Source organism: Parasteatoda tepidariorum, chromosome 5 (assembly GCF_982258835.1).
Source record: "Parasteatoda tepidariorum strain Cologne lab strain chromosome 5, Ptep-v5.0, whole genome shotgun sequence".
Taxonomy (NCBI): Eukaryota; Metazoa; Arthropoda; class Arachnida; order Araneae; family Theridiidae; genus Parasteatoda; species Parasteatoda tepidariorum.
The window spans coordinates 107,426,340-107,448,681 of record NC_141759.1 but is presented as its reverse complement, the minus strand read 5'-3'; the positions used below and the strand labels follow the sequence as shown (position 1 = coordinate 107,448,681).

The 22,342-nt window shown below is 30.3% G+C and overlaps 1 protein-coding gene across 2 annotated transcripts in view; it reads left to right on the top strand.

Moving 5' to 3' along the window:
• The window catches only part of LOC107455209 (syntaxin-8), a 40,987-nt gene extending 25,901 nt beyond the window's left edge, over positions 1-15,086 (top strand). The window contains exons 8-9 of one of the 2 annotated variants that reach the window (XM_071185214.2): positions 10,277-10,348; positions 14,865-15,086. In XM_071185214.2, coding sequence (XP_071041315.2) covers positions 10,277-10,341 — 65 coding nt within the window. In that variant the 3' untranslated portion in view covers positions 10,342-10,348; positions 14,865-15,086. Of the gene's footprint in view, positions 1-10,276; positions 10,349-14,530; positions 14,692-14,864 lie in introns of those variants that run through there. The other variant, XM_043052503.3, reaches the window with a different exon arrangement.
• Positions 15,087-22,342: the final 7,256 nt, after the last annotated feature.

The following is a 22,342-nucleotide window of genomic DNA, read 5'->3' as shown; positions in this document are numbered from 1 at the left end:
AATTCATCTTTAGATATTCATTTAGTTTAACGATATAAATTCTATATTATATACATTAAATTTGTTGAAAATAATCTATATACATATTTCTGCATACATATCTCAAAGTGGTTTAGAAGTTTTCTGTATTTTTCTCATGGCTCAATACTACCAAATTATTGGTGCCAAATTACTACCAAATATTCAAATAGTGAACCAGAAAAGTGAGGAAGTTGGATGTAATGAACTTTTTTATGTCTTTGACTAATTTTTTTAAAAATTTGTTTTTGTAATAATTTTGAAATTTCTACTTCGAAATAAATACATATACCGATTTTTAAGACCATCTATTGAGGGGAATGTAGCAATAAGTATTTTTTCTTGTTTGCTTCTTTTATCTCACTTTCCTCCTTTCTTTAAACAAACCAAGCAGATGTTTCCAACCCAGGCAAATGATGCACCTGTAAGGTGTCAGTGGGATCAATATGCATTTTCTGTCAGAGGGAATGAGGATAAATACTCATTATTGGTCAAAGGGTTGGATAATGGGTTGGATATGTGTTAATAATGTGTTGGATATGTGATAAAGGGTTGGATACGTGTCAATAAGGACCTCATTTCAACTTTTTCCTCTCAGTTCAGTTAAAAAGAAGTCTGAAAACAAGTGTCTCAAATTTGACTAAGGCGACCAGTAAACGTAAAACGTTCTCCATTGATGATAAAATGGGCATAATCAGAAAAATTGAAAATGGATGCAATCAAGCTGATATTTGCAGGGAATATAAACTATCCAAATCTGCAGTTTGTAACGTATGGAGAAATGGGCAATTAATAATTTCTGCTCATGAAAAAAATTTGGATGGCAGAAAAAGTTGAGAAAAGCAGATCACAAGGATGTTGAAGAAGCATTACTGAAGTGGTTCACCAACCGAAGAAGCCGCAATCTTCCAGTATCTGGACAAATGTCGATGAATTTGCTAAGCAATTTTATGAGACTACTTTTATGTGCTCGAATGGCAGGTTAGACAGGTTTAAATAGCGGAATAACAGAAATTCATGAAAAATTATCTGAGAGTCAGGAAGTGTTTCCATATCTGACGTTGAAGATTGCTCATTAGCTAAAGATTACTAATTTTTTTTTGTACGCAAGACAGAGAGTAATGAAAAATAACACATTTTTTTGCTACTACATAATATTTTTCAGTCATTTATTTGAATAATGTGAAATAAAAGGGTGGAGTTTGGGAACCATTACTTAAATTGCCTGCGTAACGGATATAGTGAACTCCCGGTTATAGTGAACAGAATTGTCGGTTCACTATAGCGGAGTTTGACTGTACTCCCAAATATTCAACACTACCAAATTATCGAACCAATAACACAATCTCAATGAATTAAATCTGAGATATTCTTTGTACATTCATGCTAAGTATGTGCACATCTGCAATAATGCCTAAACTTACTAAACTCATTTATAAATTTATTCAATAAATCATTCAACATCACAACAGTTAATTAGTTGGTTAATTAAATTAGAGTTTAAGTCTTCATTACCAAGTCCTGACTCATTTGAGAGAATTGTAAGAAGAGCACTGTTACTCCACATGCCTAGCTGAAAGCGTGTCAGGATCTCAAAACACTGTGGGAGAAAAGGACCGTCAGCCAGTCCGTTTCTTAATTTACATGAAGAAAACAATGCAAGCCCCATTCTCTTTGCAATCTCTGGAAAAAAGGAGCTCTTCTCTGAATAGGTAGCACATGTTCGGTCAGATAGTACGGTATGACAAGCTTAACCAGTTACTCACACCATATTATAGCGATCTTTTTTCCCCCACAGAGTTTTTAAAAATGAAATAATGAGGCTGGCACCCTGTGAAGTTTACAGGAAGTCAAAATTCAAACTATTATTTTAAACCTTATTCTAATAGACCTTTATTTTTTATGAAACATTTTTTTTCTCTGAAACTTTTTTCTGTTTGACCCAGTCGAAAATATTCTCATAATGAAGATAACTTTTAGTGCTAATACTATTAAATATATGTTTTTATTAAATTCTGGTTGAAATTTAACTATAAACAATGCTTTTTATGGAATTTTAAAATTGGATACAATTTTAAGCCTAAAATTTTGCAATAGCAAAATTCTCTTTTTGAACATATGGGGAAAATAGAAATAGAAATTTACAAGTCATAAATAATTTTCATTTGTAGTGTCAATTTTTGAAAATATTTTTTTATCTTACCATATTTTTGTGTTGATTTTTTTATATAATTTTTAATTTTACACAAATTATGTCTAAATTTTCGCAAAATAGGTACCTCTTAAAAAAACCTAGACAGACCCTGTATTTTCATTGTGACAGATGATTAAAGTGGAATGCAATGTCTTCATTAGAAAATAACCCTTTTTTCAATTTAAATTATCCCATAAGAAACACAACTTAAAACTATTTACCATTCATATGGAATGAGAGAAAATATCTAAAAACTTATCTGTATGTTTGCCTTTTTTAAAAATTGTCTAAAAATCGCACTCAAAATTTGGAGTTCTAACTATATTGTGTCCAATGCACCCAATGAAGTAGACACTACATATATCCACATAGCTGCCAACTCTTTTGCCATAGCTCTCAACAGTGGATTTTCCAGTAGACTACAGGATTTTGCTAGTTTCTCTTGGTCTACTAGTTTAATAAATATTCTCACGGTTTTTGTACACTTTCGAAAATTCCCTAAAATTGAGAAAGTTTCTTAAAAAAATCCTTATTGAAATAGAATTTTTGCATGGATTGTTGCTTGCTTGAATTTGTAAATAAATATTACTAATATATATAGAAATGAGCTTCATTTATAGAAATCTGTTAAAAACTTTTTTTTTTTTTGTTCTAAAATGTTCAGGTAATTTTTATTCACAACTACCTTTCTAAATTAATTAAAAAATTTCAATTATTTTTTATGAATTTAAATGCCTACTACTATTCAAAATTATGAGTAAACATAATACATTATATTTCAAACATATTTAATGCCACTCATGACTGGAAAGTATTGCAGTTTTTCTTTTTTGATGACTATAACAATCCCTGAAATTCCCTATGTGTAAAATATTTAGTACATTATGCAAAAATTATCATGAAATTTATTTTATATTTCGGAAATTCTACTGGATTTTTTTCTTATCTATGTTGGCAGCTTTGTATATACATAAAAATGCTAAAAGTACCCCACTGTTGGAGTACATTCACCCACATTTAAAGGCTCTGTGGGGGGGGATTACAAATCGAACGTTTTTTATTTTTTTATTAATTTTTTTAAAATCATGAATGGTGTGTAGAGATGGTCTCGTAGGGGGAAAATATTCAAAATTTATTGATAATTTTTTTAATGAAATAAAAGAAATTAGAAGCTAGAGAATGTGTCAACTAACTCCTGTTTCCCCAAATAGTTTTTATCAGAGTCGCCACCTATCTGGAATTATCAGGGAATTTTTTTACACTGGAAAAAAACCTGGAAAAGTCTGGGAAATTTGGATGAAAACTTGAAAAAATCAGAAAATTTTAAGGAAAAGCTGGGATTTTTTTTCTTAATTTAAAATACTCTACTATCCGTTATATCCACTTTATTTAGACTGAAATTTATCGTCAAACAGTTGAAATATCATTAACTTGGCAATATTTTGCTTGCATTAAAATTCTCTCCATTATTACCCTGCTAAACTAGAATGCCATATTAAACTCACCCATGGTTGCTAAATGAATGGAGAAACCTTTGACCTCTTTGGAGGTTATGGGACTATGCAGTTTAGGAAAGACAAGCATTGTGGTGGAGGTGGAAGATATTAGTTCTTTAGTTCGGATATTTGCTTCGGTTTTTAAAATTAGTTTTTTTTTATAAAAATTTTTTTTTCTTCTAGTCTGTGGGCTTATTTCATTTATTGTTCAAGTTTGTTCCATTGCTTTGAGGGTATTTTTTGTTTTTAACAAAATTATTTGAAATGTTTTAGCATTTTTAACTGTATAAAATTCTACAAAAGGTAATTTTTTTATAATTTAATAGATTTTTTCTTGCACTCTTTTTCTGAAAGCTTTTGTACTCTCATCCAATGAATTATTTTTGCTCAGCAAAGCCAACTAGTCACTCATTTTGTTGAATTGCTAGCACTAAAATTGTTAGAATTGTTCCATTAATGTTAATTTTCTGGATTTCATTTTAACCTTTTATAACATATTTTATTTATTTTAAACCAACTAGATGTTTACCTTAAATTTTACTGTTTTGTTGGTAAATATTTTATTTTTGATTCAAAATTCGAATTGTGTATTGATCACCATGTTGAAAGTTCGTAAATGTTGCTTATATTCCAGAGATGATATTTCCAAAACTGTTTCTTCTTTTACCCTGAAAAACTAGCAAAAACCAAGGAATGTATGGAAAACATGTTGAATGATGTAAAAACTTAGAATATTAAATTAATATATTTATATTTGTTCATTAGAAAGAAGAAAAACGAAACTTTTTTTTGTTGCTCTGCACTGTACAGGTATAGGTTTTAAGTTGCACAACCAGTTGACCACAATTTTAAACTCAATATCAAGTAAACAAGCTATCATTTCCAAGGTAAAAAATTAAAGATTTAGAAATAATGACTTTAACTTATAAATATCAGTTTTCAATAAGTTATAGGCTGTTAAATGAAGGGCTACATCATTTAAAAAATTTTACCATGATAAGTGAATCTCAAACTAAGTACAGTTTTTTTAAAAAAAAATTCACACTAATAATTAAAAATGGAAAAAATAGTAATTGAAATGAATTTTAACACAACATGATATCTTGAACAAATGTATAGAATCATTTCAAATTACGATTTTAAATTTTTTTTCGCAAGATAGACTTTTACACTTTTACAGATATTTTATGTGCGACACCAAAATATATAATTAATTGTACTGTGCCACTAGGATTTAACATAATTAAATTATTTTTTCTGTTTATAGCAAGATTTTGATAATAATAAATATTTTTATTGTTAATTAATGATCAATTACTTTTACCTGAGACACCACTGCTTTTCTTTTCATTACATTTGTTTTTATTTATTTCCATCTCTTGTTTTACTTTTTCTTCATAAAATAAAATGAAATGTAAATAGAAACCATCTAAATATTCCTTTAGGTTAATTTACAACATTGTATTTCACCTCAGTAACAAAAATAAAATTTGTTTATGCCATACTGAAAGTTATTTATAATCTAACTTAAAATTGTTCAATGAAGTTTTTATTTATTTATTTATTTATTATTTGACGTAAGCAACTCAGTTTTAATTTTTTACGAAACAATTTAACTTTATTTAGAACATTTTAAATCAGTATTTTAATTATAGCTTATAAAATGTATTTATTATAAAAAATAAAAATAAAAAAAATATTTCAAAACATTCTGTAGTTATTTATTTAATTATTTATTTTTTAATAAAGGAAAAAAAATTGAAAAAAATAATAAACCTACTTGCATGGTAAACTACTACTATAATAATACTCATCCTCTTAAATTTTTAGATAAATGGGATAAAAATTGTTAGTAGTTATTGGTAAATAAAACTGGAGAGAGGGATACTAAAAGTAGATAAAAATTGATTGTGAAAATCCCATTAAGTTTTATTTCATAAATTTAGCTCATCTCTAATGCTATAACTGGGGGCATATGCTCTTTCTTGTTCAGCACTAGTTATGCCAATAAATACAAGTAAAAGGTATATCGGTTAATACCGTCTGCTTTGAAACATCAAATACAATAGATTGTGAGAACTATGCAAAACTATCATTTAATTTAATGCAAGAATTAAATAAAGCTATTAAATTGTCATTTTTCCAATTTTTTCTGGGTACATAATTATATAAAATCTATGTATGTATTTGTGTGTAGATTATATTAAGCATTTATAATTACATTAAATCTATAAATATTTTATATAAATATGTATAAAAATCGTCATTGTTGTAAAAAATTGTTTTTTCTTTTCCCTTTTAATGCAAAGTGACTATTTTTTCAATATTTTTTTTTTTTATTGTATGTAAAAATAAAACTTTTTTGCATCCTTTTTTTTTTAAAAAAAAAAGAAAGAAATATTTAGCAGTTTATTTATTCCAGGATTTTTTTAAAATTACTAAATTTAAGGTAATATTGCTTAAATATGAGTTTTATTTACATTGTTGTTAATATATATTGCACAGTTAAAATTAAAATGAGTGATTTTTCGGCAAAATTTTTTTACAAGATGGAAAATTTTATAAAATCCATTGATAAACCATATTACAACAATAAATAGAAGACAATTTAAATTCAAAGAAGCTGATAAATTGAAAAATAATATTTATCGCAGTGATTCTCAACCACTGTGCGTGTGTGTACATGTATGGAAAGGAAAGTTAATCATTAAAGTAAGCTGTGCAATACATAGTTATAAAAACAAATTAACAATAGATAACTAACAAAAAATAAGCTAACAAATAATAATTAGCAAAACACTAGTTAACATGAAATCACAAAAAAATAAGAATTAATGTAAAAAAAACTAACAGATAATAACTTTAGAAAACAAGCTAACAATTAATCTCTTAATAAACGTGCTTTTGTAGTACATATTATTTTATTTCACATTCAAAATTATTATCACAAACTATTTAACACAGTGTATTATAGGTAAGTAAACAACTTTTAAACTAATTTTTTTTCATTGTGTGCCGTCAAATTTCGAAATCGTTAAAAGTGTGCCACCACAAAAAAAAAGGTTGAGAATCCATGGTTTATAGTATTAAGATTAAAATAATTTTCAGTCATTATAAATGGAAGACCATTTAAATTTAAAGATGCTATTCAAGTGAAAAATATTGTTTATAGTATTCAAATTAAAGTAATTTTCAGACATTATAATGGTTACCATTAACCTATATTTATGTCCAACTTGAAAAATTGCATCTGACATGAAAGTAAAAAAAGTTCAAATTAATTATATATCATATTTTAGTTAAGAACTGCAAAGAACTTTTTATTTAAATATCAGCTTCAAAATTTAGTCAAGATTACATTTAAATTACAAACAAATTCACAGAGTTTAGACAATTTGTAAATGAGTAATAATTTTTTGCTTTCTTGCAATTTACATCTAACACCAACAATTTAATTTGAACTTATTGCTATTAGTTTCTATAAAAGAAATTGTTTTTTGATAGGTTATGATGTACTAACTTAATATAAAAATTTGATGATTATAAGCCTATGTTTTATAAGATAGTTCTAAGAAATTTACTTTAATTTTTTTACGTCTGGCACCATGGAATTGCTCAGTTGTAAAAACAATTAACTAATCTAAACTAAGAAACCATGTAGTTAGCGAATTCTTTAAATATTCTAATGAGAAAAAAATAATGAAATTTAAAGAATTTTATCTAGTTTTTTTCTGTAGAATATGCAACAAGAAATTTGACAGTTTTGCCTTTGTGAATACTGAATGTCTCCTAAAATAATAATTTGACTTTAGATATTGGTTTAAAGAAAATTATATCAATGAATTTTATAAAGAGCACTATTTGGATAAAATACAGTATAAAATGGCTCTATATTGAAATGTAAATAAGTGTGAAAATTTATTAGTGCATAATCAGCTGGAATTAATTATTTGCCTTTGCATAAGGAAAATATATTAAACAGTACTTATCCAAGATTTTTTTTGGGTTACTCTATATTTGCTATTTGGTACATTTTGTGCTTAAACTAATTAACACTTTAAAAAAAAATTATTCTACAAACTAAATATGTTATTTTCTCCACATCTATTCAAGTTATTACATCTATTCGGTTAAAAAATGAAAAAAAAATTAAAATGAAGCTTTTTTTTTAAAAGTCTTTTAATTGGCCAAAATTCTTTCTTTTCCAACATAAAATTGCCAGTAATAAAATAAAAAAACATACATTTTGTTACCATTTTGAGTATAAAAATAAAATATTTCGGAAAATCCAGAAGAATCGACAGCTGTGTGATTTACTTGCTTTGTGTCAACTATTATGATTCTTATGTACGATAGAAATCGCCAATGTTATGCTTTAATATATTACTCTGGGTTTCAAAAATTTAATCTAAAATAATTTTAGCTACTGCAACATAAGGAATTTAAAAAGCATATCTAAGAACTCTGAAAATTATGTGTGACAAAATTTTAAACAAAAATTTCAATAACTTTTCTATCAAAAATCTTTGGCTTTGTACATATTCACTGTTTGTGAAACAATCTTGTTTAGATATAGTTTGTCTACAGTAAGAACTCCCCCCGCCACAAAGTTTGAGATCCTCTGCTGCTATGGAAACAAGAAAAGCTCATTTCAGGGAGGGTAGCTTCTTTTCACTCTAGGGCAAACACAGTAGACTGAAGAAAAAGATTCCCTTTCTCTTGCTGATCAGACCCAAAACAGTGACCCCACACCCCTATTTGAAATAGTTATACTTCGTTACCATAGTAACTGCCATGGGTCCAGGCAAATGGTTAGGGGAGTGTTTACTTTAGACAAACTGTATTTATTGTGTAAGAATTTAATACAATTTTTTTTCTGTGATGTCTTTTATTGTAATAAATGTTTAAAATCTGGTTAGGAAGCTTTTTAAAATTTTGTTGCTGTTTTTTTTTCTTCCACCAATGATGTGTGTGTGAATACTCAGAGAATTTTTATCTGGAGTATTAAACCTGTGTGGATAAAACAAGTCTTTTGGTGCAGGAGAACTGCTAGCTGAAGGGAGAAAATGAATCTAAACTCAATGTCAATTATTTTCAAGCACCTTCTTCTTTTAAACTTTTTCAATAAGAGCACATTTCGAGTGTTAAAATGGATCCTTCAAAATCATATATAAAAATAGTTTTTTGTTCCAGTGTTATTTAAAACAAATATTACCCATTGGCAAAATGGGTGTTGTTTTGGGTTTGATGGCGTGCGCACCTTATTTGAACATCATCACGCTTTTCAACTGTGTTCAAGAGTAATAGTAAACAGTGCGCATACACCGTCATTGCATGCGTTATGGGGACTGCTGCTGTTTTATAATTTTTTTAGAATTTTTTTTTTTCACTTTCAATTTTGTTACACATTAAGCTGGTGAGTTTATTTTTAAGATATGGGACTAGAGAGATTCCATAAATACTTCTTGATTTTTTTAAATTTTTTTTAATATAAATTGATTAATTTTTATCTGAAACATATTTTTGTAAGTACTATAGCAAGAATAATTGTTTTTTCTTCTTATCATGGACATTTTGCATTATGTGACAAAATTTGACTAATTTTTGATTTTTAACAAAAATTTGAGGCACAATTTTTTTGTAATATACATAGATGTTAATAGATTAGGAACAAGTAATGGTATGGAAATTTTAAGGAAATCTGCTAATCGAATAAAATCCCATCACTTTGTACAAATTATTATTTACTTAAGGTTGATTTTTGAAGACTTCATTGCCGTATGCTTTTCAGTGTATATAACTGTTGTGAATGGATAATATTCGCTGTTTTATCCGTCTGCACTTATGATAATTTCTCAAAATGTCCGTATGAAGAAAAAGCTTGGAATTAAAAATTGAAAGTTTGAGAAATTATTCCAGCTTTACTACATTTGGACTTTTTAACGCTAGAAAGATTGAAACTTAGTATATATACCTATATTGCCCAAAGGCAGTCAAAATGACTACATTGTGAAAGGATGACTAATGTGTAACGAAATTTGCTTAAAATAAATTTTTAATATTTTTTTTATTATTAACAGTTATATAACAAGTTATTAGTAAATATTAACAATAAAAAAATTTGAAAGAAAATAGTAATTTATGCATTATTATCTGTAAATTTTTTGCAAATGAAAAAGCAGTTAAAAAGCAGTCAATATGACTTCCGTTAGGCAACCAAGTGTTAAAAAAAGTGCAAAAATTGAGTATTTATGCATTATTATTTGTACATTTTTTGCAAATGAAAAAGCAATTAAAAAGCATTCAGAATGACTTCCTTTAGGCAACCTAGTGTTAAAAAAAGTGTAAAAATTGAGAATTAATTTTTTAGTTTAAATGATTTTTATCTAGCATCAAAAATCTTGTCACAGTGGTGACTTTTTTTTAATGGTCTCATAATTTCTTAAATGCTGAAGCAATTTTTCTATTTTTGGGCACAAACAACTTTTTTTCAGAAAAATAAAATAAGTACAGTTTTAAATTAAAACCTTGCCTTGTCAAAACTTATAAGATGTTTATTTGATTATAGGTTATTGGGTCATAATTGTTTTACTTTTTATCGCCATTGTTGTGATTGCTGTGATACCCTCTTAGTGGACAGGTGAGTTTATCTGATTCTCACTTTTATGCATTTATTTTTTTATGTATATACACTGGGGTAAGAAATTAAGAGAGTTTGCAAACTTGGTAGATTATCATTAGAACTACTGGAGTGATTTTAATGATCTGTACATACATTGATACAGTACAAAACAAATAACAATTGTAATACACATGCATGATCGTGTGTACCACTCGTTGGTGTCGGAAGGTATGAAATTGTCGCAGGACAATTGTCATGATAAATTGCCTGTATATCTGTAAGAGGGGACCATACCCTCTATTAACTCTATTTTTTTTTGTTTATTCGGCAACCGCTGTTTCATACCTTCCAACTCCAACCAGTGTTACACACGATCATGCATGTGTATTACAATTATTATTTGTTTTCTATTGTATCAATGTATGTACAGTCCAGTAGTTCTAGAGACTAAGTCTGCAAATTCTCTTAATTTGTTACACCAGTGTATTTTATTGTACTAGACAGGCTTTAATTTCATTCAAACTATAAGAATATGTTATAGTATGTTTATGACAGTAGTTATTGTCAATTTGTTATTGAATATTGCATGTTTTGATGTTTGTTTACCTTAAAGACCTGTTATCCGGTAAAATTTATTTTCTGCATTTGCAGAATTCCTAACAATTCCAGATATGCTGTATTCATTTTTTTTATGTACATGCATTCTTTTGCTACCTAATCATGGTTACATAATTTAGTCTCGCTATTTGATTAGCAAATTTAATATTGTTTCATAATTTTGTTTATGTGTAGCAGACAGTTTCGAGAAATGAAGTTCAATTAAATATCGAGTCTTTCTGACTCCAGTGTCGCTAGGGTACTTGATTAATCATACCTGCCAAGTCTCCTGTTTTTTTACGATTATCTCCTGTTTATCTGAATATTCTCACATTTCTTCATGCTTGTTGAAGAAATTTTTTAAAAAAATTATAATAAGGGGTTAAAATATCCACTGATGGCAAAAAACAATGGTGGTAATACCAGTATTGAATTATTTAAGTCAAGCCATGATGGCTCATTGAATACGGTGTTTGCATTCCGCATCCAGCTTGCACCGACCACAGTACTGTCTGGAAATATCCTCAGTGGTAGATAGATCACCGGTTAGAGTCCCCTTCTCATCAGACTAACTGTGGGAAGTTTTTGTGGTTTTCCTCTCCGCGTAACTCAAATGCGGGTTAGTTCTATGAAATAGTCCTCCACAAAGGCAAATGTCTTCCGATACTTGATCCAGGAGTTCCCTTGTCTTCTGGATTGGGTTCAAAATTACAAGGCTATGGAAGTTGAATACTAGTAGTTGTAAACCCAAAATTTGGTCAATTATTAAAATCTCCATTATTTTATTTCTCTAATGTTGTCTGGATCTGTTGCACAAATAAATTGATGAATGGGCGGTCCCAGAGATTCAATTTGTCCCAGGAGTATGATGTCACATTGTTCTGTTGTTAGATGTCACCATACTCAGGAAAAACAATTTGCATATATCTATCCTGCCTTCCACACCCCGAGAATGCTACATAAACATACAGCTTGTATCCTTCTGGCAATTGTTTCTGAGTTATTTTTTTTTTGTGGACCTTTTTATGCCATCAAGGTTGCCACTCCACAGGGAGAACAGGGGAAAACCTGGAAAATACAGCGAATTTAAAAATCATTTAAAATAACAGGGAAAATGCAGAAAATTTTGATTTTTTTTTCTTTACAAAGTGGGAAAATACAGGTAATTTTGTTTCTTATTTCTGTCTTGATATTTCACCATGATATTTCAGCTATACTAAACTATTTCATATTTTGTATTGCATCATTTAAGTATGTTCAGCTGTTTTTTTCAGCAATTAAAACTAATACATATAGTTAGCCCTATACAGCTCATACAAGAGCGCAGTTATTGTGTGTTTCCTCTTAATATATTGTGTATAATATGTGCAGGGAATTTCTTTTTCCAGATCTGAGTGTCAACCCTGGCCATATACGTATTTTGTATTTGTAAAAATTATGTCAATAGTCCAAATTATTTACCTTACCAGAAATTTGAATTGAGATCAGATTGAGAAACATGGCTCTAGAAATTAAGAGTTCTTGCCCTGATTGCATTCAATTTGTACAACTAGAAATAGACATTCTAGCCCAAAAGGGGTTGATCCTCATACTAAATTTCTATTTGGCTAAGTATGATGTTGCTTCAACGGAGACCCGTGCTTAAATCGAACGAACATAAAGCCTGGCATTCAAGCTTTAACTGAAATCCCACAAGGCTGTCATTGAAGAGGTAAAAATAAACAAATTCAGTTTAAATTTTTTTTTCCTTAAATTTTAGTTGTTCATTTTATCAATTCTTCTAGATTGCATTCAAAAATTTAATTAAAAGCAATGTATTCTTGTTTTGATTATTTTGCTTCAAATATCACGTTTTTTTTTAAAAAAAAAAAATTAAAAAGGTACAGAAAAAATTTTTAAATTTTGAAAGTGACTGGTTAAAATTGCCACATTATTTGCATTTTATTTTGAATTAAAATCAGATATAATTTATTAATGCTCACTAGCAACAATCTATGTTTTTTTTTCTTCTTTTGAGCGAAAAGGATAAGTAATGCACGTCAGACAACCCTTAAAGGGAAGTGATATACCACAAGAGTTTGGGAACCACTAAAGTCAGTTCCCTTTCCTCCAAAGAGAAAGACAATTTAACTTTTATCTCCAATGGCTACTAACTTATTCTATTGTGTTTTGTTGTATAGAAAATATATGATAATATATATCTGTTAGTGCAAACAGCTTTTGATTTTTTTTATTACTTTTAACTGTAGATTAACTTCGATAAGCTATCTACATGGTGCATAGCGTTTTTAGAAAGTGTTTAAAGGTACATATTTTCGTTTTTTAAAAGCCCTTAAGGGTGCTTTTTTTTATTAAGTGTTATTAAAAAGTGCTTAGTTTTTCCTTTTCGAAAATTAGATTTTTTTCTTTACCATGTCAATTTTCACCACTTATTATACAACATTCTTTTCACATTGTTCTATTCAACGTTTTAACAATTAAATTTTCCGCAATTCATTTTGGCTTACATTCCATCCGTAGCGTTTAAAAGCGCCTATCATTTTACATGTTTGATAAAATCCTTTGGACTCCGCAGGTGCGTCTACTGAGCTGGGTTCAGTGAAATTATAGCACTTTTATGTGCAACTCTGCTGCAGTTTGCAAGATATTCTGCATTTCAGGCTTCATTTTCCTCCCTCTGATATCGAACCTGAAAATCTCTCGATTATTTTATAACGGCTAATATAATCAAGAAAAGAGTTCTTTGTCAGAAACTAGTTATTTTATCATGATCGTGTAAAGTCTTTGAAAATTATTTTGCATTTTGATAATGTATATAGCAGGGCTCGAAAAACCACCCGTCCTCAGCTGTCAAAAATTCCCAGAGGACAACAAATTTCTCGATTCCGACTTCCGCATGGATGGCCATTTTCCCATTAATGTTCGTGATGCATTTTCAATTTTTGTTATCTTACAATCTTTTTTGAAGGAGTAGATAAAGAAAATTTTTCTCAAGAATGGATGTCATTAAAATTTAAGATACATAACATCGTTAAAGACCAGAAAACTTTAGCCCTCAGAACCCAAGCTATTTATAAAGACCTAATGCTGCAAAATACGTCATATTTGTTTCGTTTAAAAAAACGCAGTAACCTCGGATAAATTGACATTCCAGATAACTTGACATTTGTCATTTAAATTATTTCATAAAAGAAATAAATTATTTCATAAAAGAAATACTAGGTTACTATTAGTAACCCAGTATTTCTTTTATTATTGTGTAATGTAATCCTAGTAACTACTAATTCGTTGCGCAATTTATATATATGTTTGTAATAAATAAGAGAAAATTATATTTTTATTTATTTAGAAGCTACGGGTTAGTTTCAAAGGAGGACGGGTACATTGTTGGACAAGCCGTCCTCGGGGACGGGTAAAATTTCTGAGTTCTTTCGAGCCCTGGTATATAGTGCTTAAAATATTTTTTGAGTGCTTAAAAAGTACTTAAAAGGTGCTTATTTTTTGTTGAAAGATTTGGCTATGCACCCTGTATCTAGTTGTTACAGAACTATCCTTGTTCTCAAATTCCACTGAAATATATTCAATTTGCAAACTTAATTTTAGGTCTTGCGTCGTAAATATAGTAAGAAGCTTGAACCGAGCCAAGAACCAATGAGTCATCTTACCAGGTCTTGATTCAGCTTAAAAGAAAATGTTAATATTTACAAACTTTTGTATACAGATATATTTTTATTTTATCAATAAATATTTCACATAATGCTATATTTAAATGTCATGTCAATTAAAATAGTGAACTGTTTCTTAGAGCTCACTTCAGAGACAAACAACATACTTTTTCTCCTGGAAATTATGAACTGTATTTTCAAGAAATTTTAAAAGGATTAGATTGCAATTGTCAAATAAATATTAATGTCTCATTATAAATGTGATTTTTTAGGAATCATATGTTATATAAAAAAAAAATATATAACTATACAAGAGAGTGCTCACAGATATTTTCATAAGGAAGTGCAAGAGAGGACTAGGACTAGTAAAGTCTAGAAATATTCAAGAAAAAAAAACTTGGTAGTTTAAAAAAATATGCATGTCTGTATCCGAAATTTTGCAAACAATTTTAATAATTTAATAAAAGCAAAAAAAATCATGCTTTATTAATTCATTTACATTCTTTTTTTTTTTAACTAAAAATAATATGAACAATATATATCTATACTAAACTAAACTCAGTAGCGCGACAGCCTATAGAGGGCCAAGGCCTACTTTGCCAATCTCAGTTTTTTTGGGCTCTGGGGTGCAGGAGTAGATGTTCCGGTCAGGTGGTCAGCCGAACGCGGAATCCCCAGTGTTTAGTTCCCAAGCATGCTTGGTACTCATTTATCGACCCACTGAAGGGAGGAGTCAATCTTGCCTGGCCCGAGGATCAAACCCAGGACCTGTGGCACGGGAGCGCGAAGCTCTACCACTTAGCTGCGCATTAGTCGTAAGTATATGGAACTCATAAAACAAGTTAAAATATTGAGAAAATATAGAAAATAATAAAGATTAACAACAAGAGGAGAAGAAAATTATTAAAATAAAATTATTTTTAAAAAATATTTTTTTTTATTAATTTAAGAAAAACTTATTAAAAATCCGGAAAACAAAATAAAGAAAAGATATAATCGCTTCATCAGCTCACATTAATATATCCTCAAAAAAGAGTGCTTTCTAATATTGTATCAATAAAACCAAAGCAAAATATATAAATACAATAGTGTGGGGAGCACTGAAAAGTAAACAAATTTTTTTGAGTGCTCCTCACACTATTATGTTGATATATTTTGCTTTGGCTATATTGATACAATATCAGAAAGCACTCTTTTTTGAGGATATAATAATGTGAGCTGATGAAGCGATTATATCTTTTCTTTATTTTGTTTTCCGGATTTATAATTTTTTTTTTAGCTAAATAAAAAAAATTTAAATAATTTTAGTTTAATAATTTTTCTTCTACTTAATTTTACTTCTACTTTTTAATCTTTATTATTTTCCTTTTTTTTTCTCAATATTTTTTTAATAAATATCTATGGTGAGTGTGTGGATATGTTGTGTTATCTTTTATTGAGTTACTGGAGTTAGGTGAGTAACTGAGATAACCTTTGGATAAAATCAAAAGAAATGAATGAGTGCAAGCTTTTTTTTTTTTAAAAGCGTCATTGAACAGACGACTCGATTTTGAGTTTACAGCTACTAATGTTCACATGGCCTTGTCATTTAGAACGTGATCCAGAATGCAAGGGAACTCCTGGATCAAGTAATGGGTGAAATTTCCCATAATGGAGGTTTTTTAGATTGAGCTAACCCGCATTTGCGTCACATGGAGCTACAAACATCCCACGGTGACGTCAAAGAGACTCCGCCTAACACTGAGAATATTTTATGTCAGCCCTGTGGTCGGTGCAAGCGGGATTCCAAACCGGTTCACCTCATTGGAAGACAACGCTCAATCCCCTGAGCCATCAGGGCTCTAGTGCAAGCTATTTTATATCCGTCGTTGAACAGTCGACCCAATTTCGGGTTTACGACTGTATTTATGTTCAACTCCGTAGCCTTGAAATTTTGAACCAATCCAAAAGACAAGGAAACTCCCAGAGGTTTTGATTTGTTATGGTAACATGGAGGACTTTGCGACTCGACAGATTTTACATGCATCAGTCACACAGGGAGTCTTCGCCCGGCCTGGGATTGAACCTACGAACTCTTGGATATGGGCCCGGTGCCCTACCAATGAGGCTATCCCGGCCTAGTGAAATCTTTTGTAGTGAATGGAGGAAAATAGGCAAGCGAAAAAGAAAAATTCAATGAAACTAACTACATATATCTATCAAGCAAACTAAAAACATGCCTTAAAAGAGGAAGTAATTAATTTTGATTTAAAATTATGTCCAGTGTTGGCAAGTTTTTGACTATGATGGTTTTATCCGGTTTTAACCTTAGTTTTATCTGTCATGCAAAAAAAAACCTTTTTTAAAATTGTCAAAAATCGAAAATTTTGTTGTAAGGATTATCTATTACTAGGAGGCTTCCCCCCTGATCGCTGGCGCTCGCCAACCCCCGGAACTGCTTTCGCAGTTCATTTCGGATTGCATCGCAATCCGATGCTCACTTTGCTCGCGCATTTGATACGTTCCTAACGTCTAGCTTTTGTATACTTTTTTGAACACTGAAGTTCCGAAAACTTTAACTATAGAAAATTCTAAACCTGTGCATTTCAATATTAATTTGAAATTGCAAACACTTCACATATTTTTCTTAATCACACTATTCTAAATTTCAGTTGTTGAGAAAAGTAACTTTTGTAAGTTTTGTTTTAAAGTCTTTCCCACCAGAGGGCTGAAACCATGTGTTGTAAAACAATATGAAATAGTACTGAACGCCGGATGTAAAGCATCGGCTTCGATGAAGATAATTTTGTGAGAATTTTTTTGATATGAGAATTCACCCGATTAGACATATGATATGCTTACTATGTGCTCTTGCGCGCCGAAGCCTATCAATTAAAACGTATTAACGTTTTATATAATATAGATTAGCCATATGATGCTCACTACGTGCTCTTGCGCGCCGAAGCCTATAAATTAAAAATGAAAACCGTTGCCAACGCGAGAAACGAAATATCGGTTTTATTGATACATACGTACGTATTAGCGTTTTATATAATACTAGGAGGCTTCGCCCCCTGCTCGCTGGCGCTCGCCAACCTCCGAAACTGCTTTCGCAGTTCATTTCGGATTGCTTCGCAATCCGATGCTCGCTTTGCTCTCTCATTGGATACGTTCCTAACGTCTAGCTTTTGTATACTTTTTTGAACACTGAAGTTCCGAAAACTTTAACTATAGAAAATTCTAAACCTGTGCATTTCAATATTAATTTGAAATTGCAAACCGTTCACAAATTTTTCTTAATTGTACTCAGGGGCGGATCTACTTAAGGGCTTTTTGGGCTGCAGCCCAGGGCCCCAGTCCCCAATGAAAACAATAGGTGATATTTTAAGTTTAAAAAAATATCTAATATTAAAAAAAACAAAAAATATTATAAGGTTGGCAACTCTGAGATCAATCAACCCTGCTCGTCTATCGAACGGAACGGGGATTTCCCCTTCGCTTGCTTTTTGATCAGTGTATTTTTTCGCGTCTATTACTGGGGACTTCCCGCCGCGCCGTTTAACTCCCATCGTAATTTTGTTTTTTCCCCCGCACTTCTGTTCTCGTCGTCAAAGTGACAAACTTGTTCAGTTTACTAATAAATGATAACTTAAAAGTTATAAAGACTGAACCTTTCTCTTATATTACTTATAATTGAAAGTACATAATCAGTATAAGAAAAGATTTCCCTCTCTTAGTTGGTAAGTAATAAGAATTGTAAATCATGTTTTTTTTTTGTTTTTAATATATTTTTTCAATTATAAATGAACTTTTTAATAGATTTTTAATGATAATTTGTGAATTACTGCACTCATTATTGTAGTGCAAAAAATATACGTTTTCTTTTCTACTTCGACTCGTAGGTGGAAACTGTTAAATCGTGAAGCAAAACTCAAATTTACGTTAAAAAGTTTAAGCCAGACCAGATGGTCTTGTCACTATGATGCTGTCAAAGCTTTGAAAAATAATTATGATGACATTATGAAAATTTTCGAAAGTTTCAGCGAAAATGAGGATGAGAAAGTTGATTTGCGGAAAGAGGTACGAAATTTATTCATAAAATGGCGAAACTCAATAGTGCAATTTTGATTATTTTTTGGGAAGAAATATTGGGGAGATTTAATTTAGTTAATAAAAAAAATACAGAGCCCTTGTTTAGATATTTGTGAAGGTAACAAGTTAATTGTGTCATTAAAAGACTTCGTGAACAACATAAGGCACCAATCAGATCAGACGCTAAAGGAATACGAAGAGAAAGCTAAAAAATTAAGTACTAGTGTGGGAATAGACTACAGTGACATAAAATTATTTTATTGTCCTATTTTTTTCTATATACTTATCTACATCACTATAGAAAATAGTTTTTTGATAAAATGGCTATTAGGGCCCCTTAGTAGTTTCAGCCCCGGACCCCACAAATTCACCATCCGCCAATGATTGTACTGAACGCCGGATGTAAAGCACGGCTTCAATGAAGATAATTTTGTGAGAATTTTTTTGATAATTCGGTGAGAATTCACCCGATTAGACATATGATGCTCACTACGTGCTCTTGCGCGCCGAAGCCTATCAATTAAAACGTATTAGCGTTTTATATAATATAGATTAGCCATGCTCACTACGTGCTCTTGCGCGCCGAATTCAATCAATTAAAAATGAAAACTGTTGCCAGCGCGAGAAAGGAAATATCATCGGTTTTATTGATACATACGTACGTATTAGCGTTTTTTATAATACTAGAAGGCTCCGCCCCCTGCTCGTTAACGCTCGCCAACCACCGAGAATTGCTACGCAATCCTATGTGGTTCACGCCGTGAACCATGGCTCGCTGCGTTCGCTCGCCAATGAACACAATGTTCTAGCACAAAAACATAATATATTATCATCAAAGACATAGTATTTATCATCAAAGACATAGTATTGTACTTATGTAGATGAATTCTACCAATGTTTTTATTGGCTTTTAAAAAAGTATATTAGCTATTTAGATTGTACATGGTGAAAAAATCAAAACATTAGCTAAATAAGAAACATATTAGCAAAATAAATTATCAAATATTGCTTCACTAATATTCTGCATTTTAAAGCGTGAAAATTCAATGCATAAATAAACGCGAAATATAAAAAAATTCAATGCATTCAATACAAACACTTAAACGTTTTTTAGACGTTTAGGTAGCTCCCAGTAGAAAAATATCAATTAAACAGCGGCCTTTTAAAGCATTCTCACTTCAATTAATTAATTTATTCCTAATTGAGTTTAAATTAAATATTGTCATGTTTTTAGTGCATGAATCTGAATTGAACAACCTGATAATGCTCACTCTGGTTATTGTTATCTGGTTGCTCACTTGCGCGCCGAATCCAATCAATTAAAAATGAAAACTGTTGCCAGCGAAGAAAAGAAGCGCCTTCTTTCTGTATAATAATATTTTGAATATTAAGTTTATATAAGAAAAATTGTTATTCGATTTTACACAGTTTTTGAACTAACGAGCATATATTTTATTAAATAATGGGAATCAAAGTATATTGAAATAGTAATAATTTATATTTAAGGTTCCACTTGTTAACTTAAGGAATTCAAATATTTAAGCACAGGAATTGACTATGTCTTTTTTTAACACGAAAAATATTTGCAAAGCGAGACATTTTTTAGCAAACACTTTGTAGGTTTTTTTTTTTTTTTTTTTTTTGCGTGCAACAAAATTATGCCCAAAGCTGCTTGATGCAATTAATAACAACCAATATTGAGAATCAAAAAAACTATATGCTGAGATCGGGTAATTTTTGGCGAAGACTTAAATTTTACTTAATCTAAAAAAATTGTCTAAATTGTAACATAAAAAAAGCGAAATCAATATTTAGATTGATAATAATAAACAACTCATTGTTATTACCCACAATATAAATCGAATAGTTATAATATAGGCTTTAAAGAATTAAAATTACCATTAGAAAAAACAATTCGTAGTTTCAATAATTTTGGCGACATTTTTATGTGATTTATAATATAAATCAAATATTGTGCCACAGTGATTTATTTTGTTTCTAAGGACATAGGGTCAGATGGCCACACCTTTAAGGAAGGCCCACCACTTTGGCTGGGGCCCAGAAGTTGATCGCTTTTTCAGGTTTACGGCCAGTTCGACCCTGTCTATATCTCTCCTTAGGGCCAGGATAGACTGATTGGTAGGGCGCTGGGCCCATGTCCAAGAGATTATGTGTTTAATCCCCATCGGCCGAAGACTCCCCTTGTAGTAAATGGCGATTTATACACAGTAAATCTGTCGAGTCACAAAGTCCTCCATGTTCCCATAACAAATCAATACTAGTGATGTAACGAATAGTGATGGGGCCGAATACCGAATATTCGGCCAAATTTTAGGCCGAATACCGAATATTCGGTGGCCTAATACTTACTTTTTAAAAATTTCTCTTTTGATTGTAATTAAAGTAATTTTTAAATTGAAAATGAAATAAATATTAACAAAATTGCTTTTTTAATCTTTGTATATTTAAAAAAAATTTAACAACTTGATTTATTTTTTGTAATAATTTAAATATCTTGATGCCAATAACAAGGCAATATGGCTTTTATAAATCTAAATAATTAATAATAGCATATTTTAGTTATAGCTATACTTGTAATTTATATGCTATTTTATTTAAGATAAGAACTCATTACTTACTACTGTTAAATGTATTCTTAACTTTCTTTTTTGTCAGAAAAATTATTAAAACTCAGAAAATTAAGAACTTTTTAAAAAGTTTCACTTTTGAAATTTTTATTTTGTAATTAAATAATTTTCAAATTTTAAATTAAAAATGAAATAAATATTAACAAATTTCTTTTTTAAACTTTCTATATTTTAAAAAAAATTTAACAGCTTGATGTATTTTTTGTGATATTTTAAATATTTTGATGCCAACAATAAGGCTTTCACAAATCTAAATAATTAATAATAGCAGCATAATTAATAATAGCATATACTTCATTATTCGGCCGAATAACTTCAATATTCTGCTAGGCCGAATATTCGTTACATCCCTAATCAATACCTCTGGGGGTTCTGATCGAGGAGTTTCCTTGTCTTCTGGATTGTTTCAAAATGACAAGGCTACGGAGTTTAACATTAATGGTCGTAAACCCAAAATTGGGTCGGCTGTTCAACGACGGTTATAATATTATTATATATCTAATTTTGAAACTCTGTGAGATTTCATATTATAATATACTACAAAGGAAATAATTGTGAACTAATTAGGTGGCCAACAATATGTATATATTTCTAAGCACGTATAAAGTCAGAAATGTAATCACCATTTTATGGAAGGATTATTGTTTCTGCTTTCGTCAAATGAGAAATGTCCCGCAGTGGACTGATCGTTAAGACACGGCTCCCCGCAGATTACCGAAGTAAAGCATCACTGGCTGCGGCCAGTCTGTGAGTGGGTGACTACATGGATTAGTCTGCGTAGGGATCGAGGGTGTGCGGTATGGGTCCTCGTTAAACTGCTCTTCTGTAAAGTGCTTGACTTCGCGTGCAGGTCGTCAGGCTACCGAAGAGAGGGTGCTATTCCCTCTTCAGAGTATCGAAATTATGATGGGATGTCTTCGGATCATCCACAGGGATGTTTCCCAGACCGTCGCCAATAGCCCATTATAACCGTCGTTGAACAGCCGACCCAATGTTTGGATTTATGACTACCATTGTTCAACTCTGTAGCC